At 42.0% G+C, this 18574-nt stretch overlaps 1 protein-coding gene across 1 annotated transcript in view; it reads right to left on the bottom strand.

Moving 5' to 3' along the window:
* MED13L (mediator complex subunit 13L) overlaps nt 1–18574 on the bottom strand; it is a 163863-nt gene that overhangs the window by 40519 nt on the left and 104770 nt on the right. Inside the window, exons 5-7 of the mRNA XM_066562240.1 lie at nt 5148–5293; nt 3192–3386; nt 2617–2808 (exon numbers count right to left, since the gene is read on the bottom strand). Of these exons, the coding sequence (XP_066418337.1) occupies nt 2617–2808; nt 3192–3386; nt 5148–5293 (533 nt within the window). The remainder of the gene's footprint in view (nt 1–2616; nt 2809–3191; nt 3387–5147; nt 5294–18574) is intronic.

Genomic DNA, 18574 nt, shown 5'->3' on the forward strand with positions numbered 1-18574 from the left:
CCAAGGCCGAGCTGCAGCAGCAGAGGGAGCTTTTTGTCCACTGGCCCGGGCAGGAGTCGCTGCTCTGGGCTGGAACAGCCAGGAGGGATCTGCTGCATTTTCACAAGGTCACGCCAGGGTACAGAACACTTCGTCCTCCCGCTGACGCAATCCAAGCAGCCTCAAGTGTGAAGTGCTGAAGGGACTCAGAGCTGCACATCACTGCAGCTAACAGGGAATCCTGCTGCTTGCCACCAGGTGATTTGCAAAACGCAACTTCTGAAATGGTGCACAAGCTGCCTAACCCTGCATCTTCTTTCATTCTTCACGTTTTTATTTCTTTCTCCAGTTAGATCTTCCCTGATTATCTTTTTGTAAAGTCAAACATGGAAACCCCTGGCCATACTGAGGTTTGTGCCTCTAACCATGCACTTCACTGGCTTTCAAATGTTCTCCAACGAGTGGGAACTTGACAGATAATCAAAAAAAAAACAGGTCAGAACTTCAGAATTGGCAAATGTGCCCTCCTTTGGAGAAGGAATGCATGTATAGACAAACATCACATGGACACAGAGGCATCACGTGTCAACAGCAGGAGGAAAACAAGAATAAGTCTGATGGGAAGGGAAGGACAGGAGGCACAAGAGGATAACCAAGGAACTACCAGGGTTTTCAAGGTACATTGGAATGCATTAATTATTGCTTTCCATTATTATGTAATATTTTGAGACTATACAGTACAGCAATATACAACATAACAGGAGACAGACTGCACAGCAGGCAAAACCACTTTGTTCTCACACACTGACACTAATTTTTGTCCATGAACATCCCTGGCACAGTGCTGGAACACAGAGAGATACCTCTGGTAGGTAATGGTACAGTGAGTGGAGGACACAGCCCCCACCAGGGGCCACCACACAACCCCTGCAGTCCAGACTGGTTCCACTGGTGAAAAGTGCCCTTCTCCAGTTCCAGCAATGATTTATTTTGTTACATACTTTAGACACAACCATGGAAAATGTGACTAAAAGAAAACTGAAGAGATCATCTAGTCCAGTCCTTGCTTTAAAGCTGGATCAACAAATTTAACTAATCTTTTTCTTAAAAACAGCCTTACAAAATGCCCCCGCCAAACCTCCCAAAACCCATCACCCATCTGCTAATGGAACTTCTGTAGCTTCCCAACAGCCAACTTCCTCCAACATTTCATTATCCTTCCTCAGAGCAAGTTGTTCCTCCTGTTTAACCCAGTTTTGCTTCGCTCCAGTTTAGATTCATTACATACTGCTTGCAGAGAAAAGCCTATTCTTTTTCTCCTTGAAATTCCACTTCTGTAGACTAAATCACCTCAATTCTGTCTCCATCTTTTCCTGGAGGTCCTGTTTGTAAAATCCAGGATCACTCTCACTGTTCTTTCTTGGACTCCAGACATTTTGTCCACATCTTTAGGTGCTCCAAACTGGACATGGCACTAAAGCCACATTTTAAACAGTATTGGGCAGAACTGAAGTATTATTCCTGTGCCTCACACTAATCCAGTTATGGGTCCCATTAGTGATTCTGGACTGCATGACATGCTTTTCCAATCCATTTCTCCAGTTTTTCAAAGTCTTTTAAAATGGTTTTTGATAAAAAAAGAATTGTTTCATTGTTTGCTGGAGAGGCACCCCTCTGATACAAATTCATGCTGCCCTCAAACAATAGCAGAGATCAAACAGAAGCTGTGACTGCCAGATTGGACAACATGAACACTTTTACATAAAATACAGTTTATGAATATTCAAAAATAGAATCCCCCTTGTAATACTGTACAAGTGTAACAGGGTTTTGAAAATCTTAAAACTACAATAGCACGTTAAAATATGCATCAATACTTGAACAGAGATTGTTATTTAAATGGTGATTGTCTTGCTTCAGTTAGTCATTAATTGGCTTCTTGCTTATTTTAACTCTCAGTTCCTTTGAAAAACACCATTCCAAGTGAATTTACATCTCATATTCTGACTTATTAGCAGTAAATACTAAATACTTTGATTGTCTTCATCTATAGGCTCTAATCACAGACAAGTGAATCCAGACATGTTCTCTTTGCCTTTGCATCAAGGTTCAAAGGTTGGACTTGATGATCTTAGAGGTCTGTTCCAACCTCAATGGCTCTGGTATTCCAGGACTGACCCTGTTGATGTGACAGAACTATCCCATAAAGGCTAAGCTTGGGAGCTCCTCAATGAGGGCATAACAAGGATTCTTTAGCCCCATCTGGCTGCACAGTCTCACAGAAACTTGTAGGGCCTTTGTGTCTTTGACACTTCTATTGCTCTGTGAATTTTAGTAAGAGCTCCCCAACAGGTTCAAAAATTTTCAAGCAGAAGGTTGCCCGGTGGTGAGAGGTTTGTGTTGCTTTGCAGCACTGCACACAGATGTGCCTACAGGAAGGGGAGCTGAACTGAGTTTACCCTGTTTTGTGTAAAGGGGTGGTCACAGCACTGGCTTCCCTTCACCACACACCTACAAAGTCCCCCCGCAACCCTCCTCTCCCCTGCCTGCCTTTACCCTGCCCCTGCTCACACATGCACTCCCCAGGAGCTGAGCAAAACCCAGAGTCTGAGCCCATCTCCCCAGGCCACTGCTTACCCATAACAGCCTGCTCTGGAGAGGTGGGGGGAGTCAGGGGCATCCCACAGGTACTGACAGGATCCTTCACGCTTCCAAGCCCCTGCTGTCCCACATTTATGTGGCCTGCAGCACTGGCAGAGCTCTGTGACACTGGGATGTCACTCTGGGAGATGAGAACAAAGGCTGAAGGATACACCATCCTCACACCCCCTGCAGAGAGATGGAAAACCACAAGTCTTAGACACACCTGATAATATCCAGCAACCACAGCTACTTCCACTTGTTTTCAATGTCAATTTGACAAAATTTATTATCTGAAATACAAAGAGCTAAGGATTTCCATGCTAATATACATCCAGCCCTCTGTAACCAGCACAGAGCTGAACCAAGTAGCTCAATCCAGCGAATAATGGCATGTGGGATACAGGGAGTACAAAAGCTTGAGGCGACAGAACTACTCAGATGTTCTGGTGTCAAGAGAGCTACAAGAGAATATAGGAAAATTATAATGGCTCTTTCTGATTAATTAGATGACTTTTTTTTTCAAATCATGGGGAGGAAAATAATCCTTCAGGCAGAATATTGAAACTTACCAACAATGACTTCAACTGCCACAGGGAAATCGTTGTCATAGCCCAGCTCTTCCTCCTCTTTCATGCCTTCCTTTTTCTTCAGCACCATGGGGTAGAAGTACTGCCACTCCTCCATCAGCTTCCGAGTGGCAGGGTCTGACATCTTGTACGACTGGCCCGTCAGGGTCCCGTTCAGGCCATAAGGACTCACCAGCACTGCAACACAACAAACAGCAGCCCTGAAGGACTCAGCAGCACGGCAGGAGAATGAGCAACACTCCCACAGCAGGGCTGCTCCAGCTCTGCCTCTGCCTGAGCACTGAAGGGTCCAGGGAAAGCCACTGCAAAACCCAGTGCAGGTGTGAATCCAAACCCACAGAGCACTGAGCCCTCCTGAGCTAACACAGTACCCCGTGGCAGTTTGGGTTCATCATTTCCACTGTGAATGAAATTCCAGCAACCCCAGTGTAGTGAAACAGCATTCAGGGATGAGCACTCATGGAAAGAAGACAGGACAGGGACATTTGAGACTTCTCAGCTTTAAAAACAATAGATAATACATAAAGAAGAGTCACAACGAACAAGGAAAATTACTTTCTTAACAACAGGTATTTCCATTCTGACTCAATTTCACTTTTAGTTGTATTTGATTTGAGTCATGAATTCAGCTCACTGAAATAAAATGTATGACTGAAGTGCCTGAGCCTCTGTCAAAGCTTTATATGTAGACACAAAATGTTTTCAATAAAGCTTCTATAAATTAACGTCTCTATAAATGATCATTTCATGTGTCTCTGGGTGTTTTTTTTATTCTGTGTTGAACTTTACTAAGATTTCTTGCTTTAATTGCTTTGAAATTATAATTTCAGACTGTAGTAAAGACAGCATAATGCAATGACTCAAAATTCTTAATGTTTTTCTTTTTTTTTTTAGAGCATCATATGAAAACTGAATTATGAATTTACTAAGCCATCAACTTAATTCTGTAAAATTTTAATTTCTTACAGTGGCAAATAAATAGTCACAGATACTTAAAGTTTTTAATTGTTTCGGCTACATTTTCACACCCACCACTCCTTGTTTTTAAAATAAACCACTAAATAGTTGCCAATGTATGAATGAAAAGCAGTCCTGAACCAGATAAGCTCAGCATTTGCATCCACATAGGATTCACAAAGAGACCATGTCAGAAAACCACATGTGTGCACTGACTTTCTTAAATACTAAGTCTTTTTAAACTGAAATTATTGATTTGTTTGGTGTGAAAACAAATCACATTGGTTTGATTTATGATTGGTGTTTCTCAAATATTTAAATGAATATTATATGTGTTGTGTTAGAAAGTAATGCTATATTAATTCTCTTAAGCAGTGTGCTAAATATAGTTTTAGGTTATAACATAATGTTAAAATAGAAACTATGCTATGTAAGATACTTTTTTTAAATAAAGGACTCGCAGCCAGATAGCAGCCACAGGACACCTAAATCTTTCAGAGAAAAAGAATTTCTTGCTGCATTATCAGAAGAAACAAACTTCTTCCCACCTTGCTCAGGCTTGAAGGCACCGTTAGGATTCAGAGGAAGAAGCTGACGATGGTCAGACAGAATCCTTTGTTTGAATGGAATGTATGCATCATGTATGAGGTGTATGAATATGCAACAGGTTAATGTTTTTAAGAGTTAATCCTCTGTTAACGTGGGTCCCTTTTCCAGCTTATGCTGCCCAGAAAAAGTACCCAGACGTCCATAACTGTTTGTGTCTATTGTCTCATATTGTCCTAATTCAAATGGTTCAAATTATTATTACTCTAATTATATTACTATTTTTATAACCACTTTATTACTATTAAACTTTTAGAATTTTAAAAACGAGTGATTGGCGTTTTTGACATTTGGCATGGAAGGTTACCACCAATGAACAGATAGCAAGTTCTGGAGAACCACCCCCTCAGGGCCGATGTCCCGGGCGCTCGGTACCTTGGAAGGGCGAGGGGGAGTTCTGGGCCATCTGGATGTGCTCCTCGGTGATCAGGTAGATGGGCTGGTGCTGGGCGATCTCCACGCTCGTGCACACGTTGCTCTCCCCGTGCAGGAAGAACGTGAAGGCACACGACAAGTGCTCGCTGCAGGACAGAGGAGACAAAAGGAAACATTTATCGGTGTTAATGGGATCCGGGAGGGAAATTCAGAGCTCCGAAGCCAAGCACACACCCTCCTGTCCTGTCCTGAGGCTCACTGCCTGGCCGGGAATCATGTAAACAGAGGGATCTGTCACCAGACAAATAACTGACAATGTTTGCAGCTGTCTCATCGATGTGTTTTCCTACTTGTTTCATTACAAATAAATGGGATTTTAAGCAGAATTCAAGGGGTAAAATTATGGGTCTTTAGAAATTCTTCAAAGTTCACCCTGTGAGAAATAGCCACTCACTTTTCATAAATTTAGATAGGTTTATTAAACCTTACCAAAAATACAACGGAAGACTGAATAGAGAAAATGGTACGGTGCTGGGAGCAAAGGATCTTCCCCACCATGTGCTCCCCCCCACACAATGGAGGTTTTGCCTTTTAATCCCTCCCAAAAATTCTGTCCATCAACTCCTTCTTCACTGTCCAGTGGTGGAGTTTACTTTCTCAAATCTTGATTGGAGGTCAGATGTCACCATAGTGACAAGCCGACCCCCCCAAATATCCCAACCCTGGCTGTCCCTTGATAACAACTCAGGGGGTAAAAAAACCAACTTTTCTTAACCTATATCCATGATATTTGTCTGTTAATTGTGAGTGTCAATCATCGCATTACCCATCTATCACAACCCCACAATGAGATCCAGCTGAAAAGAAACAAAGGAATAGGAAAGATGTTTGCATAACATCTAATGAGAATTTTGATTAAAAAATATAAAAGCACGTGAACGTTACAGAAAGTTGTCAGCAACCTAAGGTGAACCATGGATTTGCCACTGCTGACCAAATTTAACTTGAAATGAACTGCATTGAAAATATTTTCACTTCATTCTACCCCCATAGAGTGACTCACATCACAGCAAAGTATTTGCTTAAATATTCCTTGCTACAAAGCCACAAGAAAAAAGAAAACAAAGCACACTTCATGCTTTTAATCCTCATTTTAATCAACTAAAAATGTACAGAGCTGCAGTAAGTGTGCAGAGATTTTCCTGTCCAATTCAAGAGTGTGCTCAGTTTTATGGGTGTTGGCTTTGGCACAGGGCCAGCCCTAACGGGACCTGTGTTTTACACACAGCTCTCACTACCTGCACCAAGAGGAAAAACCAGAGGCAATTACAACCATCTCACTTCAGCGTTTAAGTCAACCAACTGCTCTGCTACTGCTGCCAGTTGGCTTTAAACAAAGGCACCGATGGTCTAGAACTGGGAGCTGCTCTAATCTCACTAAATCTCTGAATGATTCCACATATTGGGCAGAGTAACTTCTCATCATGTAGCCCAAATTACTCTTCTGTGAGACTCAAATCCTACCACAATAAGAGACCAGAAGAAAAAGTTCAGCTGAGAAAAATCTGGAGAGAAAAGGTTACTGTAAGGACAGGCAACAGCCACACTTCCCTGGCGCTGCCATCCACGATTCTGAAGTACTTTGTAACAATAATTCCACTAAATAAAAGGTTTCATTATGTTCCAATTTTCACTAAAGAAAGAAATTTCACTGTCCTCAGTGATGAAGTGGTAAAGGGATTGTTGTGTTACATGGGGGGAAGGGAGGGAACAGGACATGGGACAAAATGGGTCAGACTCCAGGTATTTCTGTCCTGCCCCAAGAAGAGAAGCAAATCAATTAATGTAATAAAACCCCCTGAACAGTGGATTTCTGCACATACAAGAAATACAAAATTACAGCAAAGTCCAATCATTTAAACAAAGTCCATTAGTTTCCTTACACAGCGTGAACAACTTTAATATAAAGAAGGTTTTAATAAATAAAAACCCCATGAGAAATCTAGTGTAAGATCAAGTGGGGATAATGTCTGCATAGAGTTCATGTGCAGCAGGTCAGCATTTCCAAAGCAGAGAACAAAACTGTTGGTTTTTTTTTAGCTCCACTACCTTCACTGAGACTTGTGTGCTAAAATTAAAACAACTGCTTAAATAAAAGGCATCTATTAACAGAAATACAAAGAAATAGCAATGTCAAATAACCTTCTGTAACAAAAGATCTGTGTCCTTTTAAGTACTACAGGTACTTTTTCTCTGTAACACAGAAAGATCAAGCCTTCACTTTGACACCTAATCACCTGCAGCTGACATTAGCTGTCTTTCAGGTGTTTCCTCTGGGACCTTAATTACCTCAAATAACTTTTGAGATGCCTAAAAATGTAGCTGAATACCTTGGCAATGTAATATTTAGGGCTTCCCATAAACTTTATGAATGCCAATTCCTCAGTTAGTATAAATGACTTAAAGAAAACATTACATTTACTTACATATAAAAAATCAGATGAAGATTATGAAAACTCAACTACATTTAAACTCCACAACATTGGCAGAAAAAGGGAACAACTGATGGATTCAGGTGTTGTTTCCATTTTTTGGGAGGTTTGGATAAATACCCAGTGGAACCTGTTCTGCTTTCAAACTCTACATGAAAAAAATGCCAAGATAGTGCAATTCCTAACAGAGTTTGGAATGTATGTACTAATGTACATCTTGTATAAAGTTAAAATGCCCCCTATAGATTTCAAATTATACCACAAATGTGCAAATTAAACTGCCAGTAACAATTACTTTGGGATTTGGGGAAGAAGATCCTACAAAAAAAAACTAATTGAACACAACTGATTCTTTTTCTTATTAGAGGGATATTGAAACAGTAGTTTGATGGTATGCATTTTATCCTTATTATTTTAAGGACTTGAACCCATTCCCTGAAAACCCTTTGCTGCCATGCAGTGCACAGTGTCTAAGCTTGCTTTGTCCCAACCACTGCAACTTCCTGACACACCTGGAAAGTGCAGTTGGGAGCCAGATCCCTAAAGGTTCCTTAGAAAAACACAGTGAAAATTTAAGAATCCTATATTTGTACATATCCATCCTATTTTCAAGGCTGAGCATTTTTAAAATACTTATTTCTCCACAGAGGAGCTAGAGCTGCCATGCTCTGCCCTCCGGGCTGCAGACAAACCTCTTGTTTCTCCTTTACTTTGTAAGCAATTGTCCACAAAGCCACTGACTGTGTATGATTAATTGCATTTTCTGACCAATAAATTGTACACTGCTTACATTCTCCTCAAAGTTAAGACTGGGATCTGAAAGCCCTCAAATCACAGTTACCCCAAAATAGCTTCATCAAGTCTGATGTCAGAAAAGAGGCAGCAGCAAGGCACAGGCATTAGGAAAACTGTCAAATCACTTGTTTGATGTGGATTACAAAAAAGAGGGCATCAAAAGGCAAATTTGAAATAGAAGAGTAAGTGAGAGCAAAGTAAATACTTTCCTTTAAAGCTGCTGAAGCAACAGGACAGGAGCAGGTCACAGTGGGGTTTGGGCAGGAGATGGCAGCACCTGGACACCCCTACAGCCAATAACACTCCAACACCACAGTAAATTAACAGTCCAGTTAATTTCCATGGAAATCACCTCTTCTTAAATCTTCTGGAAAGAAATCTCCCCAGGGAAGCCTGAACTTGAACAAGCTCCCACCAAGGGAGGAGAAGAAAGGCTGCCTGCTTTGACTTGAGAGAAGGCAGAGCCCCAGTCCCAGTGCAGAGTGGGTTTAAATGTACCAGTTCCCAGTTAGGAACTTCCCTAAGCTGAGGGCAGGGATGCACTCCCAGAGCACCCAGATCCTCCAGGACACAGCATGGGCCAGGCAGGAGCTGCAGGGCCCTGCCAGGCCACTGTGGTGGCAGAGAAAGCTTCCTCACACACACCAAGAGAGCAGAGGAGCACCTGAAGCAGCAAACAAAAAAGGCCAGGCCATTTTCTGGCCCTTAGGGAAATCACACATTGACAACCACAACTAAAGCTAAAAGAAAAGCATTTCCAGGCATGAGACAATTCCAGAGTTTTCTGGACACCACAGCCTCCCAAGAGCACCCAGCCCCCATTTCTGCACCAGAATGGGAGCCCTACAGCCAGGTTCTCTCTGCTGTGGCCCCAGACACAGATCCACACTGAAACATGGAAACACCAGCCTGGAGCCTGCTCGGGGCTCTGTCACTCCACACACCAATCCCTGGAAAGCAAGGACCCTTCCCACTGGATACAGAATTCCCTGTGTACTGGAGCCAGAACAGAGCTGAGGACTGACAGTGCCCAGCAGCTGGAGCTTGTCCCAAGGCTAATGAACACCCAGCTGAAACCAGCTGGGCAATTATTTCACTGTATCACAGCACCTGAAACAACTTCTTCAGGTGAACACACTGCTGGCTCATGAACAAGGGAAACTGATGTCTGGTTATACATCTCTGCCCAAAGTCACTAGTTTTTGTATAGCACAGAGTAAGAATACAGGAGGCCAAGCTGCAGATTAAATCATATTGCTTTGGCAATGACTCCTTGTCTCTTGATTTTGTTATCTCTTTCTCTTCCCCAACTCAAAGAAATAAAAAGAAGAGCAGGGAACAGAACATCAGTTCCCACAACTACCAGATCTTTAATAATGGTATCTCTAAGTCCATTTGTTGTCTCACATATTTGGTTGGATTTTTAAAAAATTATGAGACGCACAGACGGAAACTTTGTATACATATGAATTGCCTTTAATGTTTTTCCAGTAGTGAAGTAAAGCACTAAGATAACAGTTTCACAATGCAGCAAGCATTTAGATAACATTATCTAAACACTTGCTGTGTTACAGACTTATTGTCTCAACACTGCCTCAGTTGTCACCAGCAAAGCCCTTACCAAGGCCAACACACACCTCCCTAACAGGATTCCCTCCCTGATCCCATCTGCAGCAGCCTCCCACCCTCCCCTGTGTATAAATGTACGCTCAGGGTGAGCTGCCAGCCTGGGGGACACGGGGGGTTATTCCTCCAGTGCATCCATCGATCTGCAGCGTGACAGGGGAAGAACAGCAGCACCTGCACGAGTCCTGGGGAAATGCTGCACATCCCATCAGCCCATTCTGAGCAGCAATTCCATTGCAGGATCACTTGGAACAAGTCCCACACCAAGTCTGTGCTGGAGGCAAGGTCATGTCCAGCGTCCATAACCTTCGATGGGAACGTGGCACAAACTGCTCCCATTCCCTGCCCTGGCTTATCCTGATGTCTCAGGCTGGGAGAGCTCCAGGTTTGGGATTTTTGGAGATGCAAAACAGCAGAACAGGTTTGGCTGTGAGTAAATACCACAGTGACAGTGCTCCTGCTGAGGAGTTAGCACCTTAGGGAAGCAGAGCTTCGCCCCACCGGCTCCTGCAGGGAGGAATGGGTTCTGCAGCAACAGCCATCCCATGCTTGCCCTGGAAACTACACACAGAAATAAGCATGTTTTTATGTACTGAAGCAGTGTTCAATATCTGAAATAAAATTTCTGCAGTGAAATCCCAGTGAATGTTCCTCCTTGGATGGTGAGGGATGCAGTCAGGACTGTACCACACTGTGTAGCTCGAGGCACTGGGGATTACTGAGTCCATTATTTGTTACGTTTGTGCCCCACTTCAGAGCCGTGCTGATTTAGAACTGCAACTATTTTGAATTATGTAAGATGTCAGTACCAAAAAGTGATTCTGCAAATTTATTATATTCATTATGAATTAAAATTCATTGTGATGAGACTCTGGATCCTGCCCTATTTAGAAAACACAGAAGTTGCTGTGACCATATTTCTATTGTACTACAGGATATAGACTTTAAAATACTATATAAATGCACACCAAAAAAGAAACATGGAAGTTATTAAAGTTATTTTCAGGTTAATGCCAAAACAAACACATATTTTTCACTGGAAATTCTGAGCTTTTTAAGATATATGTCCTTAGAATTCAGGAACTTGCTTATATCTGTACCAGCATTACCAGGTATTACAAAAACAATAGTACCAGCTGGTGAAAACTACAAAATGGATTATAATTAACTAGAAGATTGTCAGAATGGATGCAATTTTTCTTGCTTTAGCATACTCAAAATACCAACACATCAGGAAAAATTGCATATAAAGCTTCTAAAATCCCTGCTGTTATCACCCTCTGTCATCTCTCTCTCTCTGTCTGAAGCACTGTGTTTCCACACAGGGTCTGAAATGGGTCCTTTGGAAAATTAATTTCCATGAGAGATCTGATACCCTTTCAAACAAGAATGGAGGCAGATAAGCTCATATATTCAATGTGCCCCATAAGTTATTCATGGCACATGAATAAGTTACATGTTAGTTATATGTGGAATCTCCCCAAAAGCCCTCTTTTTGTGCTGTTAGTCTCAGCATTTCTGAAATACCATCCAGGCCTCAGAACTGTCATGAGCAGTTGTGCTCTGGAGATCAGGACTGAAAAAATCCTTTTGAATATTAATAACCCCAAACTCCAGCACGAGCCTGACGAGCGCTGATGGAGGTTCGCCAACCAACTACTGCCTTTTTCTTTCCAGCCTAAGGCATAAACTGACCTTTCCTTAACAGCTCAGCCCTGTAAAGTTTAAATGCTGGGTTCCCTTAAATTGAAGCTTTCTGTGGCAGTTTTATCTCAGATAACACAGCTATCAGTTACTCTGACTCACAACTCCAGCTGGATTGTTGACTGGCACAGTCAAAATGATTTGTCTGTGGGTCACAGACCCAAACAGAGCTGGAGCTTTGGAAAAAGGCTTTCCTCTACCCCTCGTAAAGGGGTAAAAACGTTATCCTTTCTACTAAGGTTTGTGTTGCACACTGGCCATCAGTAGGCAGTTAACTTTACCCAATTAAGTCAGCCCAGTTTTCAGGGTCACATCTGAATTGCAGGAGTTGTGTGTGAAGTCAGTGATGAAATCACGTTCAGCAGAGAAACAAAAAGAGTATTTAACAGTCAGGTATGAGGGAGTATCAAACCACATTTATGCTGGGAGCTTCATTTTCATAAATTAATGTTGCTCTAGGAGTAAAGCCACAAGTCATCAGTGATCCCTTAGTAATTGCTTCAGACAATTCCTTACTTTAATATGTCCTTGTAGCACAGATTCACTCAAAGCCACAGCTGAGTTTGTCACCAATATTTGCTCTGTGCTCTACTGGATTTAAAACTGCACATTTAAGAAGAGGATCAACATGGAATACCACAGCAATTTATCTGTAACAAATTATCAAAAACCACCTAAGTTCTGTCTTGATTTATATCACAATTAGCTCTGAAAGCTAGAAACTGAATGCATCTGATAGTCTGTTTTGGCTTGAAATGGCTTTGATCTCAACAGCCATTTGTCAGAAATGACTACTGTGAAACCCCTGTAACCTGAGTGAGCACTGTGATGTGGATAAGCACTGCTGTGAGTTTTACAGGGCTACTCTGTTATTATGGAGGCAGAGTCTGAAAGGTCACGTTATTTGTTTATGTAACACACGTGGTGCTCTTACAAATAACAGCTCTGAGTTCTTCAGAAACCAAACATTCCCTCACCTGGGAACACCGAGCTGCAACAACCGCCCAGTGCTCTGCAGACCAGGCTAGGGAGACCTAAAAAAATTAAAAATATGGGAACAAAGCCAGCTGTCAGTGCTCTACAAGAACCTTGACTAGCAGGTATGAGGTACAAGGGGAAATAATATGTGAACATCACATCATTCTCAGACTGCTCACAACATGGGAAGAAAGTGAAGCAGCCACTGACGCTTATTTCTGCTAGCACCACATGTTTAAATTAGGGAGGAGTTGTGTGAAGCTTTAAAATTATTTCATCTAAATTCTTTCAAGATAATCAGTTCTACAAAATCCTAAAAATGAAGTTCAAAAATAATGAAAACTAAAATGCCATAAAAGAAAAGATATGTGTTTCTTACAAGCAAAGAGCTGATTTTCTCCCATCAGCCAGGCTTCTCTCCCTGCTTTGTAAGTTAAGCAGCAGTGGCCAGGTAACAGTGCCCAGTAATTCACAAGTTAACAGACACCACAATTCATTTGCTCTCTCCCAATTTAAATTCCTGCAGTCTCAGTCACAGGGATGCTCTCCAGACGTGCACACAGGCTCTGTCACCAAAGCCAGAGCACAACCAGGGTGTGTCCTGCCCATGTCTGAGCTATAGAAATAAAGCCCAGCCCAGCCAAGGCTCCTCCTCTGCTCTGCAGGGCCAGCACTGCCTTGTTTTTCCTGCCTGCTAATGTAGGTTAATGCACCCTTCTCCCCTTCACCCCATGGAGACTGAGCTATTATCCAAAGCAGCATTCTATTAGATTAAGGCCATTCAGAAAAGAGATTTCTGGAAAAAAAGACAGCAAACCAAAGGGGAAGAAGGGCCACACATCCATTTCTTGTTTTCATTAAGTTCATTCCATATGAAATTAAATTTATTGGTTTCATTCACAAAGCAAGTACATCAACAGGGGGAACTGTGGTTACCCAGGTTGTTCAACACAGAAATAATAACAAGAATATTGTTCTCAAAATATCAAAACTATTAATGCAGTTTTGATTTGTGCTGCTTACTGTGGGCTCCCCAAGGGAAAAGGAGGTGAGTTTTATGTCATAGATTCACACAACCTTTAAAAAGAAATTCAGATTCTCCAGGCATTAAATCCTTGTACCCTCTCTCCAGTGTGAGCAAAGTTTGGTTTATCTGGCAGGGGAACACCACACTGGGAGCTCTCCAGTGAGGAACCAGCCCTGCTCTCAGAACGTGGGAGCTGGGGACCTTCTGACCATCTCACATCCATTTAAAAGTGGTAACTGAAACAGGTCTTGTAAGTGCTACAAGACTTGATCCCCCTCTAAATTAATTTCTTCCCACAAACCAAAACTTCTGATATCTTCACAAGATTATAATCTATAATGGTAACTAAGGTGTTTTCAATTACAGAACACAGGTGAATCCTGATGGAGAGCTTTAATATTCCCAGGACTCACAGCTGAACCCTTAAATGTGATGGGACAACAGCACTACTGCAAAATGGAAGGAAATGATGCTAAAGTATACCCTGATAAAATTAAATAAAGAACCAAACCCCCTTACCCCCAAATGACAAACAACGCCAAGAGCCTAAATCTCTCCAGATTACCTCACACAGCACACCTTGCTCAAGTACCAAGGACTGAGCATAAAATGCCCTTCACACTTCTAGGGAAGAGCACAAGGTTTAATGAGCTACACAGAATGGAGACAAAGTTTTAAGAGACCTGAACCTCATTTTACAGCACGGTCTCAGAGAAAATTTGTTCTCCTTTGCTGTATGGTGTGTAAAAGAGCCTGCAAAGGCTGTAAACACCTCCTAATGCACACTGAAATTTGTGCTGTAAGCCTGCTGCCAGCTGTCCTTTAGGAGGATGGCTGCACAAAATTATTTCACATGCGTCCATTATGCAGCATGATCACAATTAATGGAATAAATTTTATGATTCAAAACAAATTAAGCAACATGTAGAAAATTCTAAAACCATGAAAAATGCATTAATTTATTCATTGCCATGCATTTGTGATCTTTCCACTTTTGGAGTACAGTTTAATTGACTAGTTTAGAGACCAATTAATCCCTTTACATTTAAGTCAATCACTGAATCCTCTCCAAATAATTTAGCTCCTACATGCTGCCTCCCATTTGATGTCCCTGGAGAGTGACTGCAGTTGAAACAGGTGGCACACAAATCACATTTAGGAATGGAGAAAGAACTGCACTAGCAGGGATACAAAGCATTAAGGATGCACAATTCAGTCAACCACATTCACTCCCTGATCTCCACTACTCCCAATCACATCCTGAATGTTTGGGGGGCTTTAAATGACAACTGCAGGTCACACATAATTATTTTAATTTTTGTTACTTTCTAGTCCTCACCTACCTACTGCTCCTCTCTTCATTTTTTTTACAAGGCACATGGAAATAATTCAGTGTCAAGGATAGGGAGAGATGGATTTGTCACCAAGGGAATCATTCCTCAGGAGGGGAACAGAGGTATTGGACACCAAAGCAGTAACCTCCAGCATCACAATCTTAAGAGGAGGGAAAAATCCCAACATATGGAGGTTTTTTTGCCTAATGAAACCATTCACAATCTCACCAATATTGGAATGGGACAGGACCTTTTATTGTCTCACAAAATAACACCTTGAAAGGTGTCAGAATGAAGGTAGAGTTTCTCTATTTAAATAATAAAGTAAATCTGAAAATGAGCCAGGGACTTCACTCCTTCTATAAGGTGCTCAACCAAGAAAAAAAGCTTGAAAAGAAAAATTATTTCAAATAAGCTAAAACCAGCTCCTGAAACCACATTAAGCTCAAGTAGAAATGAAAGTAATATTTTTGCACATAAATCCAAAACTTACTGCATTTTAAACATTTACATAGACACATAATAAACAAATTATCTGAAACCTAAATCCAAGAACACAATTCATGAAAAATCATGAGAAGGAAAAATAATTATTCTCGTATCAAATGTAAGATTTTGTGTTTTCAGTTCCACCAAGTAATCTTATAAATTATTTTTTGCCTCATTTTCTTCTTGAATTAAGAACAAGTTTCTGCCAGAAAATGAAAAGAAAAAACCCTAACCCCACCAGTGCAGAAAACACTTCTGCAGTGAAAAGTATTTTACAGAAATGCCTGAAATACCAATTCTGTGTCTTGGCAGGACTGAAATTCCACCCAAGTGAGTGAACCAGACCGAGCTCTGGTGGCCAGCACCCACCCACCGTGGGCCACTAGCACAGAGTGAGCCCCAGAAAAAGGGAAACCAGGACCTTTATCCATGCCCCACCTCCAGCAGTTCCTGATTTCTCCCTTCTGAGACCTGGGGGAGCTTTGTGCAGCCTCAGGGGCTCAGCCCCTGCAAGCCCAGGGCCCGTGCCCTGGCCTGTGCTGCCAGATTCTGCCTCAGGATCTCTGCCAGGCCAAACAACTCCTGAGGCAGGAATGTGCTGCAGCCCTGCTTTGTGCTCAATTCTCACCCACGGACACAATTCAATATTTCAGACTTTCAGGCTTCTTCTGTGGTGCTGCCTGTGCTGGTGGCACAGGTTTGTGTGATGTTCAGAATGACTTTGACCCAAACATGGATATAAAATTAAAGAAATTCCTCTAAAAGCTGGATTAGCCTATAAATTGCCAGGCAGAAATGACACTGCTCTGCCATGGGTAATGCTGAGTATCAGTGCTCAGTGCAAACCCACCTCCAGACAGCATGCAGGGAAAAAACCACACAGCTTGCCCTGATCTTCCAACCAGACCTCTTCTCAGCAGACTCAGCACTGGAAGGGAAGGTACCCACAAGGAAAAGCTGAGCTCCATGAACTCAGCTGTTAAAAGGTAAAGCAGCCATGCTTACATGGACTCCATAGTGTTCAAACTGTTCAAGTTCAAAAAACTTAACTCTGACAACCCCTAAAACATCATTATCTCTAACAGGTCACTGAGATTTGGCAGGATTTTCCTCAAGGTCAGACATTCTCTTCAGGCTTTCAATTAAATGCTGTTAATTTTTGATTGAATTATAGGGTGAAGGAAAAGCAAATAACCTCTTCCCAATTCTGGTTCTTCCACGCTCAACCTGGTCACTTGACAGGCTGCCAAAATTTCTGGACATTCAAACTCCAGTGTGTGCTACAGCTATGACAGCTACCATCCTATTCCTGAAGGTTCCAGGAACAGAGAAAACACAGGATTTAGAGTGAACATGGGAGAAGGGAAATGAGTTAGACTGAAATCACAGTGATATCCCTCAGTGTAGTCTGTACCTTCAGAATCCAAATTTTTCCTGTCTAGCCCAGAGAAACTGTCTCACACTACAATTAACAATGGAACCACAAGAAAAGGAATTATATATTCATTATATTATATTATATATTCATTTCCTCTCCTCTGTCTTAACATCTACTGCAGTCTCTGGTGGCTCTGTGTTGGCACATCCTCCCCTCTGTGGGGTGGACAACTGTTCTGTGCCACGTGCAGCTTTACCCCATCCTCAATCTGCTCTCCAGGGAGATCTACCAGCCCTGAGCTGCACCCACCTCTGCTCCAAAGGGAAGACAGCTGAGAGCAGAAAACAAATTCTTTGGTAACACCGAATAGCTCTTTTTCACCCCAGGCACCTGAAGACAGGCAAAGTCTTCACAATATTGTGTTTAGCTGGCCTGTGAAAGAGAAGGGGGCTTCCTTTTGAAAATATTCTGGTAAATGGTGGGACTCGTCACCAGCCTGATCCCTATCAGGAAACACGAGCAGGTTTTTGAGGGTGTGAGCACAATAGGCTGCAAAATCTCAGCACTGTTCCCACAGAGATGTCAGGCCTCTGGACACAGGCCTGGCTCAGGCTCCCTTGTTTCAGCACAATCAGCTACTGCAGGGGACACATTAACAATTCCAGAAAAAAGGACTTGTGAATGCAGGTGAGCAGGAGAGCAGAGAGGGAAGTCAGAGTGAAGGTTATTTATAGTGCATGGTCTTTTGTGTGGAATTGGTTGGAAATGCTAAGATTGAAGATGAATGAAGTAAAAAACATGCAAATTATTCTCCTTTTTCCCCAGGAGCCAGGCTGCCCACCCAATCTACCCATCAGCAAAACAAAAGCCTTCTTTGTTGATGCTCAGTGACTTATTCAAAACTCCCAGTGTAAAATGAGATGTTTCAGGTGCTGCAGAAGGTCTTGAGAAGCAGAGATACCATTATTTACTGGTGGCAGTGGTTACATCACACAAAAAGGTACCACTGATGTCCTTTATTCTGTCTCAAAAAGTTCCCTGACCTTACTGCCCTGGAAACAGCAGAACTGGCTTAGGGACATGTCCTCACCAAGAGAATGGCAGCAAGGGCAAGGCCACACTTGCCTTTCATTCCTTAATTGAAGTCTAACATGTAAGAGGAAATTGTTCCCCCAAAAATCCACGGATTTAATAGAAAATGGCCAAAAATACAACAAGAATGCTTAAAAGTGCCATGAACGTCACCCTAAAAGAGTCTTAGCCCCGATTTTCTTTTAAATTATTTTAAAGCAATTAATCAGCAAGAGAAGATTCTCTTAGCGGTCCCACTGAGAAAAAAATTCGGAATGGATCTGACATTTTCTGGGCAGGCAGAAAACATGACCTGTAAAATAGGCTACCAAGTTAAGGAGACACAGAGCAAAGGAAAACACTAAGCTTGTAAAATATGTCTCTTTTTAGAGAGGGGAAAATCAAGATCCTTATTCTGGAAAGTGGAGTACAGCAGTTCTGTTGGTGGAGGTTTGCTGTGTTTGGGTTTTTTGAGGTATAGGTACTGTGAATGCAGATTCAGAGTAAGTCAAGTGTTTGCTAGAAAGAAAATC

This window comes from Molothrus aeneus, chromosome 18 (genome assembly GCF_037042795.1).
Source record: "Molothrus aeneus isolate 106 chromosome 18, BPBGC_Maene_1.0, whole genome shotgun sequence".
NCBI classification, from domain to species: domain Eukaryota; kingdom Metazoa; phylum Chordata; class Aves; order Passeriformes; family Icteridae; genus Molothrus; species Molothrus aeneus.